At 42.5% G+C, this 13101-nt stretch overlaps 1 protein-coding gene across 1 annotated transcript in view; it reads right to left on the reverse strand.

Moving 5' to 3' along the window:
* NRK (Nik related kinase) overlaps positions 1-13101 on the reverse strand; it is a 106291-nt gene that overhangs the window by 24812 nt on the left and 68378 nt on the right. The window contains exons 16-21 of the mRNA XM_050902071.1: positions 10124-10255; positions 9231-9298; positions 7490-7605; positions 4504-4601; positions 4063-4181; positions 255-348 (exon numbers count right to left, since the gene is read on the reverse strand). Coding sequence (XP_050758028.1) covers positions 255-348; positions 4063-4181; positions 4504-4601; positions 7490-7605; positions 9231-9298; positions 10124-10255 — 627 coding nt within the window. The remainder of the gene's footprint in view (positions 1-254; positions 349-4062; positions 4182-4503; positions 4602-7489; positions 7606-9230; positions 9299-10123; positions 10256-13101) is intronic.

Here is a 13101-nt window from a genome sequence, read left to right on the forward strand (position 1 = left end):
AGAAACTACTCCCAGGTTAATAACAAGGACAAATAAAGAAGCACAATTTCGTACCTAAATGTAAGCATTTTTATAGGAAGCACAAAACCTGAAACTACACATTTTTTCAAGGCTTATAGCTATAATTTGCAATGACAGAGCAGGACTTCAGAGAGAAAACGCTGCCCAGAAGAAATGGATACGGCGTTTATCATGCACATTAACGATCTGACTCCCCCCCACTGTACCCACCCCCTTACAAATGGCCAAATTACCTTCTGTTCTGCAACGGTGCTTTGGGGTTTCAGTTCAATTCCATCTGGTACTCTCGTCCTTGAGAAATCTGCCACTTTGCTGCTTAGCAGTTGCCTGGTAACAAACTCCAATTAATGAACAGAACTACTTCAGGGAGACAAAAGAGCCCAAAAAACAAAAAGCAAAAAAACCCACATATATATGTTCAAAAGTGAGCATAATGAACATTCACTAGTTACACTTAAAAGTTCTTGTACAAAAGCAAGCTGATTAGTCTGTGGATGTGCCTGAACGGACTCGAGCCTGAGGACCACTCATACACAGCAGGCAGCTCGCCCCACCTCGACGGAGAGCATCCCTTCATCTCGCTGCATTTCACCCATCATTTTTCAGACACGGCATAGCTCAGGCTGTCATTTGAGAAGTGCCTACTTCAAAATTTCTCCCGTCTCCCTTCGTACACTGCCTTGCGGGGTGCAATTGTGAGCCACCCTGCTCTCCAGAGAAAGAGCATCAGCTGCACTTGCAAGGGGGACAGCCACTGCTCTGCTATATGCTGGTATCAGGGACCTCTCTGCCAGTGCCTACTGGGACAGGCCACACTGGAATTTCGTACTGTGAATCAGTCCCTAAAACATGGACATCTTCACCTTACATGCAAAGAAACAAAGAAAACGCTGCCCAGTGCACATAGAGACAGAAGAACGTAAGACCTGTTGGACTGGCTGGGGCCAAAAGCCCACCTAGCCCAGTATTCTGTCTTCAACAGTGACCAAAAGCAGATACCTAAAGAGTAAGAACAAGGCAAGCATCTGTTGTGATATACCCCAGCATACTACTGCTTCCTACACAACCAGCGGTATCTTTGCGTTTTAAACTTTTTCACCCAAGTGGAACTGCCTCAAACTTCTGTCAGCGAGGCTCTGGCTCCATTTCTGTGCATTTCCACCCCACATTATTTATTTATTCCACTTATTTGTTTATATTCTTTTATTTATTATTGCAATCCATTTAAGCCTATTACATTTCTGCCTCCTTGCCAGTAATTATAAAACTGACTGGATTCAGGATGCTGGTGTGAAGGGCTCTACAGCGCTACGTGACAACTGGTAGGAGAGTGTAAGGGTTTCGGGTTTTTTTTAAGTGTTGCCCAATGCAACAACAATGAAGGTTTGGTGAGAGAACTACCGACTTAAGATGGCTGTGAAGGAGTGGAAGTTTTTGTGGCTTTTTTCGTTGTTTATTTTTTGGTTTGGGGTCCCCCCCTTCTATGGGAGGGGTAAATATTTGCATACTAAACTTAGAAGGAATGGCAAGATATGGAGTAGGATCAATGGTGAGTGCAAGGAGCTGTTCTTCTCAGGAAAGCAAGCAGCAGCTGATCGTAAATGATGTCCATCTCCCACTTAGTAGGGGGAGAAAGTAATTCCTAGCCAAGCACACACATGCACCCACCTTGTTCAAATTTTGGTAGGGAACAGCATATAAAGAGTGGAGAGAGGAAACTGAACTATACAAAATGAGCCCCAGGAAACTCAGTGTTTTAGGGGGATTGTGAATGCTGCAGGCATCAGAAGAGGAAGCACTCTCAGTAGAGTAGGAGAAATTAGCATCAATGGAACAGATACGCTATACAAGCAGGTAAGATCCTGGATCACATACACTGACATCCCTTCCTTAAAACAAAAACCTGGTGTGTGTGAGGGAGAATTCTGGCTCATCTCACTGACAAGAAAAACAAGACCAAAAGTTGTTTTACTGGTGAAAGACAGCTGCCCTTAGTCCTGACTTCCTCAGAAATGAGCTTTCTCAGGGTGGCTAACAGCATTCGTCCAAGAGAGTATGAAGCTCTTTCTCTTGCATATGTGCATGACCCAAGTCTAGTCCTACTGGGCACCTCCATGAAAGCTGGAGCATGGACATCAAAAGCTGCTCCACAGCCCAGGCAAGAACAAGAAAACACAGATTGTTTTCAATAGCCAACTAAAACTTGGCCCAAGGTGTCTCAGCCAAAGCCCACACAGACACACTCCTGCAGACTGCAAGGGGCTTCAGATCCTGCATTCACATGCTTTAGATAGCAAGAAAAACAAAAACCTTCACTTTATCCAGAATATGCAAAGTTTCAAAGCTGGCTGGTGCTTTCACTTTGATCACTACCATTTTTGCTATTTACTTGGTAGTAATCAGGATATATTTCCCAAAGTATCTATCTTTTAATATAAATAATGTTCAGCCGAGGTGAAGGGACTTTGTTAATAGACAAGATTATACTTTTGATTTTACAGGAGTTCTTGCGGTGGCTGTATGCACAGGAAGGCAAACCTGACAGGGATCATCCTGCTAATTCCACTTCTCTAGAGGACTGGTGGATCTCGCACACAGAGGAGATGCAAATAACACATGCAGATTTCCAAAGGCAGTGATACCACTCCTTCAAATCATTACAGCATGCAAGGATCACAGCAATCTAACACTTACATAGCAAAGTCATTGCTACAGGGCAAATCCATATTTTTATGTAGAGTCTTTCTGAGGTCTAGGATGAATTCTATGACCTAGAGTGAATAAAACTTTTTACAGATCAGAATAAGGTGGTTTGGAAGAGGAGCAGTAAGAAAATAAAGGCATTACAGTAAAAAGACAGCTCTTTCAGGTGCACTGAATAAGCTACAAGATTTTTAACATTCTCCCTCCTCATCCCTCAGCTTTGAAAATGAACTTCAGAAATGCAAATCAGGAGCATATGCAGGCACAAAAACTCTACCTTCTTCAGAGCAGCACAGGGGAAAGGACTGGTAGTAGGCCAACACAATAGCTTGCCAACAGTGCTACAAATCTGTGCATCTCTTCCTGAAGACTGACAAAACTGCATGTGCAATTACGTCAGAAGAGCAAGAGCCCCATCCCAGAGAGCTCTGTAGCCCTGTGATGCACCTTAAAGTAAATCCTAGAACTTGAATTAAACTGAAGTCTCTCTGCAAGAAAATTAGAAGTTTCATTCATCAAGACTAAAAAATAATTCTGTTTGCTGTTCCAAACAGCAGGGCTGGCCAACTGATCCCCCGACTCCCTCTCACTTGGACTCACAAGCTATTCACGCTCATTATTTCTCAGCAGAATACACATTTTGCATGACAGGTAAAACACCACAAGATGTCAGTCACAAAATCAACAAGAGAAACTGGAAAGCTAGAGGGAAACAGTTCAGGTGAGATCAGCTTGGTGCAAGCCACAGCATCATCTGGCAACCACAGCAACTGTGCAAAATAACAATATTAAAAATAGAGCAAATTTTACAAAAACAACTCCTGCTTACACTATCCCCTCTTTATAAACAGCCCTGGTGAAGGAATCAGCTTTTCAGTGGTAATTATTTCTCCTGGAGTGAACAGGCTATCTGAATACAAGGGTCACGTTTGCCTTGCTTTTTTCACTGTAACCTGTATTTAGCATGAAGGTGTACAGTTTTCTTTCCCTCTCCTTTTTTCTTTCAAAAATTCCATTTAAACGTAGATCAATGTGAAGTAATCTCTATAAAAGCACTGCCTATTGATATTCAGTTAAAACGAGACATTTCCTCATTGTCCCAGGGCAGCAAGTCATCAAAGCTTATTACACTGCATACATTTGATGGAGCAAACATTTACCCCCGGGAGTTCATTATAGTGCAATTAAACTGCTTAATTACAACTGACATAAATGACTGATAGTAACTTCAGAGGAGAGGTAGTATTTATGTGTGCCAACTTCTTCCAGATATTTAGAAGTGTGTAATAAAAAGGAAGACAATAATAATAATTAAAAAAAAAAAAAAATCAAGCCAACCTTGTGCGGTTCATGTCATCTTCATCGCTGCTGCCGACTTCGTCACTTGATGAGGAATAGTCTGCTGCTTTTAAGAATGAGTTGGCACTGTCCTTCCCCTTGGCAAAGGAGCTTGGATTCTGAGTAAAGAAAACTCAGTTGATTTTTTTTCCTCATGAAAGAACCCATCGCTACCTTTCCTTTCTAAAGATTCATATTCAGATAGGTTCAGGAAAACTGAACTCCCTGCTGACAACCTGAGCTGGACACAAGTCAGACCCGGACCGAAAGCTGATGAGACACGTTAATGCAGCAGTAAGCTCAAGCCAGCCCCACGCGGCCTCTCAGGTGGACTCATTAGCTAGCAAACTCAAGCACCAACAGAGGAGCTGTCTACATAGACATACCCTCAGTGAAAACTATGAACAAATCAAAAATATCAGTGGATTTAAAAGAACCTACTGCAATCTGGCTTGGATGAGAAACTTTTTCAGACTTCTTATGCAGCTGCAAGTGGTTCTGGGACAAAACGTTCTCTGCCTTGGCTGGTCCTGGATTCCCTGGGGGAGGGGAAAAAAAAGTTTCTTTTTTTAAATGCATGTGCAGCAGAGTGAGAGAGGGGACCAGTTAAGACAAGCACATATAGTTACCACCCAAAGCAGACACCAGCCTCTGCTGACAAACCTCTTTTTTCTCTTTGTTGCAAGGGGAAATCTTTTTGCTTGTTTCCCAGTGGTTCTGGATGCCACAATACTATGTATATAAATTGATACTGGTGCAGTTTAATGCTGCAAGAGTAAGACAAGCAGACCAAAACCTTGGCAACACACTCCCACTGCGCACCAGCAACACGGACTGGAAGGCAGCTTGCAAGGGAAAAGGATGAGGGCATGCTAATCCCTTCCTCTGGTCCTCTTCTTGAGGGGAGAGAGCTCATCGTATCAGCAACTGCTGGTCACATTCCAGCACTAAAGGTGCCACCCAGCTATATTGCTGTGACTGCAGGCAGGGGGGTCAGGGAGAGGGCACAGGAGACTGGGCCCCTGATGCACGTTTTCATGAGCAAACAGACATGCTGCCAAGATTTGGCCTTCCTGAAACTGTTGCACAAAAACAGTCTAAAGGGTCTGATTCTTTAAACCCAACAGGGCTGAGGGCAAACAGCTGCACTAAACTCCACTCATGAGCATGGGGTCAAGCTAAAAGCAGAAGAAGATTCACCGCTTTCCACGGCAGCACAGGGAGAACCATTTTCCAGTCCCTGCTTCCCTTGGGGCACACGCAGTGTCACTTCTCAGCTCCCACTTCCACTCCGCGCCGTGGGGACGTAGGCAATAAGAGCTCTCATTTTTGCAGAAAGTGCTGGCCGCTGCCGTGGGCCAACTCAGCGTCAGGTGGCACCTCGTGACACTCTGCCCAAGGTAGCAAGGAAGCTGCAGCACTATGCTTCCCTCCCAGGTGGCATGGGGACCTACACTTGCCACCATGCTTGCACAGCTATTGAATACCCAAGCAAACGAGACTAGAGGAGCTGGAGTCCATCTGCACGTGCTGATGCCATGTTAGGAGGGATGCTTGCAAGTAATTAAGTGAATCTTCCCTGTCAGTGCCCCCAGCTGCCCACAAAGCTACCCAGGAAGAGCAAAAGCAGCCTTGGAGAGATGCTGTCTTCTGCACATAATTCCTGATACAAGTGAAGGGAGGGAAAGCAGATGTGCCCTCACCCTGCCACTGGGACACACTAGCCAGCTCAACGTCTACCTCGTTCAGCGACTTCTCCCATGACTATCCCACTGCTACCAGCAGGACTCCTTGCAAGTTAAGGGGGGAGAATTCAAGCTCACACAAATTAGGATTTGTATTTGGTAATTTAGATAGTTTTATCACAATGGCTTCATGTATTCATGCATTTTGCAAAGCTTTTAAAATTCAGAATTCCTTATTGGTCAATGAGTACCTAAGCAACTCAGCAGAAGTATTAGCTTTAAAGTATTTATAGCCCTTTCCTGCCCAATTCATTATCCTTGTGGGTTTGGGAAAGCAACAAACTCTTTCTGGAACACCATATGCCAGAATTAGCTGTAATTTAATGACACTTAAGAACCCAAGGAGACAGTTTAAACCACAAGGGAGGTTTTCTATTCTTTCCATTGCTGGTGAGGTTTTCATTTCCCCATGCCAAAATAGCACAGGAGTTACACATCATGCAGCCATTGCAAAGCTGAGCTGGGCTGTTGCACATTGTTCATCTCTATGCCGTTATTCAAACATAAAATGACATAAGAGCAAAAAGAAACAAAACCCAAACAGTTTAAAGTGTGCTTTGGACTTCTCTTGAAGCAAAGCTTCCTATTCTGTGTAGTTAGTGAAAGCAAAAGTGGCTTGATTGTTTAAGTGTAATAAATAAGCAATTTGTTCTTCATTTATCAAGGGCTTGCAAATTAACAATGTGAGCCTCAGTTCAAAAATAAATGACCTCAGCAGCTCACTGGTGTGGTTTCAGAACATTTTTAGCATCCACCCTACTTTGAATTGGGCGTGATTCCCCATGTCCCCCATCTTTAGTAGTCAACTTGGATGCAAATCGTTGTAACATACCACTGCTTTGCAAGGAGCTACACAAGAAATTGCCCTACAGTTGACCCACAGAAAATGCCATTAAGAATAACAACAGAGGAAACAAAGCTGTTCACTTCTGCTCCGTGTCCTCATCTGCCAGAATCTCAGGTCATGTCTCAGGAACCAGAGTCTGTACTGCAAAAGGTCTGCACAACCATGAGCAAGCCCACTGCATTCCTACACCACTACCAGTGATATCAAGATAGCTTACAAAGTTGCACTTTGCTTAAATTGGATGAGGTGCTCTCTACCTTTTAACAACTTCTGCCTTTTTTTTTTTTTCAACTCCACTATCTTTCTGCAAATAAAAGAATATTGGAGGAATGTTTCATAAGGTGCTGTACAGAGAGTCTTATGCTTCCTTCAGCCAGTACGTTTATTAGAGTGCAGAAATATTAGCGTACAGCAACTGCTCATCTGTATCATCTTATCAGTGGGCAATGCAAAAAAGCAGCATACAGTTATGCAGAAAATGCCAATGGGTGAACATTAGTATTGAATTACATCTGTATGTCTGTAATGTTGGCTCTGCTGAGTTTCAATGGTGTAAGTGCAACAGAACTGAATTTTTTCAATTCTTAATTGAGGCAATTCAAATTTTCTATATGGAAATATGTTCACAGTCACTTTTTGACTCAAAAGAGGAAGCGTTTATATTTTAGGAACATGGAACCATAAAATCAAGAGGGCTTTCAAAAGCCTATCACCAGAAGACATCGTTAAAAAAATATCCCATTTGCAATGCAGCACTTGACACCCCGCAGAAGCCCGTTTCATGTGATAGGAATTTTGCACATTTTGACTGATGAATCTTTGGCTTAGGAATCACCTGAGGTTGACCGGCTGCTCTGATGAGATCCCACCTCCCACTGCTTATTGCCAGGAGCGCTGCTGCTGCTGTTTAGCTTCAGAGCATGTCCCCCGGGGGATGACTGATGAGTGTTACTAAACAGAAAGACAAAAAGCAGATCAGATTATCTTGCACGCAGGAACATAGACTGGAACGGACCTCCTAGGCCACTGAATCGAGTTCCCAGCTGTTACTGTATGATATAATACTCCCGATAAACAAAAATTTTATATTCATTGCTGCTCCAACCAGGGCCACCCAGTAGTGAGAGAAGAAGATGGAGGGGACAGTTTCCTCTGGGCAGTCATTCTGGGAGATTACACAGATTCCCAAGTCATTACAAAATATCCTACTATATGTATTTCTCCCTTGGCTGCTTCAGATCTACGTCACTCCTGGTTCCAAAATCTCATGGCTTTTACAAATAATGAAACCTGCTCCAGTACCCTCCTAGAAGATACATCATCACCCAATTATCAATGGAGAAAGGAACGCACCGGACAGTAAAACAAGCTGCCGAGCCTGTGAAGTAAAACCGTAGCTCACCCAGAAACCCAGGCTCAGAAACCACTCACTTGTAACATTGTGGTTTACTTAGATTTTCTGCTTTGCCTCCTGTAATTCCTAAGTAGAGAGCGTTTAGGGCTTGACTTCACTTCAACGTTATTTCAGATGATGTTTCTGACTCTGGCTCATCAGAAGTGCTGCACGTTATTTTGTTATGTCAGCTAAACCTACTTCCCTTTCAAATCTCTCCAACCCTAGTTTCTCACAGCATTATGTCCCCTGATTAGACATCCAGTGGGGGCTACCCTTTACCGCTGAGCTCTCTCCATCCTTGGTCTTTTCTCCTGGGATATGCAAAAAGTACACTAGCCTTAAGGGCAGACTGCCAAAACAGTCAAGATACATCTACAGACAGCCTGTTCAAGCTACTGCCAGGCAAAACAAAGCTACAGGCACAAGCTTCACAAGCTATAATTGTAAGTGCCTATACAGGGAGTTGGGGCCAGATCCCCATTCACCAAAGCATTCAGGCACCTAACTCCCCTCTGAAACCAATGGTGCCAGCGCTGATGTAGAGCATCTGCAAGAGCATCCAAGCAGCCCTGACCAGCACCGCTCCCACCTGCCATCATCATTGTCAATAGGCTACGATCTCAAGTAACCTGCGCCTTCAGCAGCCGCTTACTCTAATGTGAAGGGAAAGTAAAGCATCACCAAATCACAAGAAGTTAAATGACTGCACAGCATGCTGCCCGTTAACTGGGAAATGGATGCACAACTTGCATGCAACCCACTCGGGCATGCTGAACAGGCTGAACCAAATGAAACAACTCATTGCAGGAATTATTACAAATGGAACAGCCCTTATATATTAAAAATACTGCTTTCCAGCAGAAGACAGAACTACCTTGCATGAAAAGGAGGAGGAGATCTACAAGAAGCTTGTTTCTCTTTAAATCAGTTATGTCGATCATTAAAAGGAAACTGGCTTAGACACTTCCTTCAGATTTAAGATCAGGAAGTTTGGTTAGTTATTTTTGTGGACAAATTGACTCAAAACACAAAATAATTGTAACTGCTATTAAATGAGGTACGAACTCCTGTCAGTTTTGGTGTTACTGAGGTTATGGCTTTGTTTTTAATAAATTGGCTTTAGTTTTCCTATTGACAATAAATCAGCATTAATATAAGCATAAAACACTTAAGAGCTTACCTTGAAAGGCATCTCTGATGGCCAGGCTGATCCCTGCTGTAAAATTTAGAGGTTGTCCTTTCTGGAACCTTAAAGATTTAATCAAATGTTTTAAGGTTGCTACTGATATTTTAGACTCAGCTAATAAACCTAATGCTTACCCTGTCTCAAGGCAAAAATAAGACTAACCAACATAAGTGAATAACGCTTCAGTGGGACCTGTGGAGAGGTCTTCCATGATATCAACACTGGAAGCTGCAAGTCAGCAGCAGGTGCTTCCAGTTTGCTCCAAGCCTGTGCAGGAGCACCCCAAGCAGGGCGCAGACTGCCAGTGCTCTGCACCTTTCCTTAGAGTCAGTATTGTTCTTGGTCAATATTTAAAGCAGACGGGGAAACGCATCTGCAGTCACTTAATGCAGCTTTCCCGAGGTGGTGGATTACCTTATGTTGCTACCAAAGGGCTGGGGGAAGAGACACATGCCCCCGCCAACTGCAAAGTAATAAAATGAATACACGCACGCATGCACGTACACATCCCCGCACAAATATTCTTGTACTTCTTAGAAATTCTGTTAAAAAGAGGAATACACCATCACCTGAATTACACAAACTAATGAGCTTTTCTGCAACAAGCCAGATGTTTCACAGAAAGGGCAGCTACAAATACTTGGTCTAACAAAAGAAGCGTATCTGCATTCGCAGATCCCGCAGATATTATACACATAAACTCAGAACACTGACCTGCTTATAAATTCATATCTTCTTTCTAGATTACTGAGACCCAGTTAATGTACAAGCAATGAGATTTTCACTGAGTTTCATGAAGTCCAGAGGATGGATACTACACAGCGCAGGGGAACTGAGTAGAGTGCTATTAACCACCAACAATGCCAAACACCCCAACTTTCACATACCTTTGGGGGTTGTTCTTCGTTTTGATTCAGGCTCCAGAATACATCATCCTGCACAGGGCTGAGTGGTGTCGTCACCATATCTGACAGTGAACTGCTGTGGTACACATCCTTACTAGCCCGGAAATTTTCACACTTGAAACAAATGAAATACATGTTGAATTGTACTTCCCTGCCTATGTAACAGGTCCCAAGCTCAACAGATATCAATGGTTCTGTTCGTGAAATCAAATTTTTAGCAAACGTACAAGAAGTATTGTGTTTAGATACAGCCCTGCTCATCTTGTTCACTGTGAAGTTATTAATTTCCAGCATGTTAGCATGTTAGGCACAAATATTTCAAGGTGAAGGGTACAATAAAAAGAAATAGTAAAAACATCTATGCTGTACATATATCTCCCCTTCTTAAATCTATGGAGAAACTAACAGGTCATTGGGAATGTACAGCAAACTAGTTAACTGGATGATGCAAAAATTACTGTTGAGTAAGTATATTTCATTCAAACCTGACCACTTCAGAATTTAGATAGTATAATCACTGGGGGAACCCACCTCCCCTAAGTTAGATGTTGACTTCCGAACTAGTCTTTGCAAGCCCACCATCAACCTAGACTCAATGGAGACAAACTGCCAGCTGGAAGCACTTTCAGCTCTCCAGTGGTTATGAGGGTTCCCTGGTCCTCCTCTGTAACAGATTTTTCAATTACTTGGAAAAAAATCAAACTTGAGAATGCAGTAAGAAAGAAATAAGAAACTATGCTGAGACTATACCTCATGGGTAGTCATGTCCAGGTGCTCCCATTGTGACCACCTGCGTTTAAAAGGTATCTTCAAAGCTATCAAATTAGAGCATTAGGATAGCAAATGCCCTAATCACGGCAGGGGGAGGGGAAGAAATCAAAGCACTTCCTTACATAGTCTTCATTCCAAGGGAACAAGTAAGCAGCGTAAAACTCAAGCTAAAATAATAAAAATTTGGTCCTCTGATTCTTTCTGTTTTAAAAGAAAGGGGGCAAAAAAAAAAAAGAGAAGAGAAAAGAAGGAAAGGTCCCTTAAATTCTACACACTAATGATCTATTATACTGGCATCTTCCAAAGGGGAAGAAAGGCAGAGAGCTAAAAATGTCAACTGAATGTACTGATCCCCCCTGAAATGAGAAATCCTCTTGGACACAAGGCTGAGACAGAACACATGGAAATGCTGTGTGAGCTGGGCCCATCTTGAGGGATTGCTATGCTAGAACCAATTTGACGTTACAGAAATAGAAAAAATATTAGAGAAATGCCTGAAGCTATACCACTTTGTGCTTTATCTTGTCAGACCTCCCATGCAAAGCAAGACCGGGGCTCTCCAGAGACACCGGCAGCCAGCAGGAACGCCCCAGGCTGACGTCCTTCCCGCGTCGGGAGGGAGCCCGTGCCCCGGCACGCTGACACACCTCTGCTGGGAGGCATCTCTTTCTCAAACGCACACCAAGACCAGCATCCCCACCACTTGCAGGCCTAAGAAAGAGGCTAGCAATTTTTGTCTGAGTCAAAGTTCAAACTCTTGTGTCCTGATTGAGTTACTGCACCTCAGATCAGAGGCAGCTGCAGTTTCCCCAAAGAAGGACTCAGACTAATATTTTATTATCAGCCCAAGCCTATAAAATTCTCCAGGTCTGCAGTCTTAAGAATTAAAACACAGTAACTGAGAACTGTGCACAGTTTTTCAGTAATATGACTATGAACTCCCTATAACTCTACAAGACTAATTATTTCATTGGAACAATGTTTGAAATCACTTAAATATTGACAGGTAGTAATTCTAAAACTAGTTAAAGATGCCAAACATCCATTCAAACATCTCATCACAACCTCCCAGACCAGCATGGCAAAGTCAATTGTCGAAAAACAGTCCTCAGAAGCTCACCTAGTTAAATATTCAGGTGCTTTTTCTGCCTTTTTGGGACAGTATGTTCTGTTGACTCCCTTTACAGAAAATAGCTTTTTCAGCAGTTATAACATCTCATAATCCATGTCCTTTCATTTTGTTAAAATTACTTTTTTGTCCAACATGATTGTCACTAATAATAGTTTTTAGTTAACCAGAATTACTTCAACAGCAAAGTGTCCCCCTGAAATGATTCATCATGGGTACAGAAATAGGTTTTATAGCAAGTGTATTATTATCAGAATATAGGAAGATTTTTTTTTTCTTTGCCACTTTTTCAACAAGATACTTACATTTCTTCCTAAATTCCAGCTTTTGAGTCCTGCAGACTACCAGAAAACTATTTGTGCTTAAAAGCATGGATGAGTTTTCCTGAATCATGGTATAAGTGACTGGGTGAATCAAAACTCTGCAGATGGTACCCACATACCTTATCTGGGCAGAGACAGACCAGTACACTGGTTCCATGTAAAGCCAAGAAGTGATGCCTGCTTTTGGGATGATTTCTGTAGGACCTACAAGACCTTGCAATTCCACAGCAAGCCAAAAATGTCTCAGACAACCCCCAAAATCATAGTGTTTGATATTCCCCTTAAGTTTTACAGATAAAATAATTGGGGGGGGGAGGGGGGAGGGATTTTAAAAAAACCCTAACAGTGATTCTAAACTACTGAGACTTGAGCCTTAAATTGTTTTTATTATAAGTAATACTGACAGAACAGCAGCTCCTCTCCTGCACAGAAAGCACTAGTAGACAAAGTGTTACCTACTAGGTGTCTTCAAACCATAAAGGCACACCTAACAGAGCTAAGGAAAAGGACCCGTTGCCCCCTGAAATTATAACATAAGGTGATATAGTACAAAAGACTGATTACTAGAGTTTAAAAAGATTTAGGAGCAAGAAGTTTTAAAAAGACAGGCTGCACTGCTTTTTGGAGGATGCCTAAGTTACTAATTTGAACTGAATCTACATACAGGGGGTAGATAAGTGCAACTTATTACAAAACAGTATAAGGAAAAGGATTTTCTTAAACTTCTAAGCAGATCT

The sequence above is a fragment of the Gymnogyps californianus genome, chromosome 9, assembly GCF_018139145.2.
Source record: "Gymnogyps californianus isolate 813 chromosome 9, ASM1813914v2, whole genome shotgun sequence".
Lineage (NCBI taxonomy): Eukaryota > Metazoa > Chordata > Aves > Accipitriformes > Cathartidae > Gymnogyps > Gymnogyps californianus.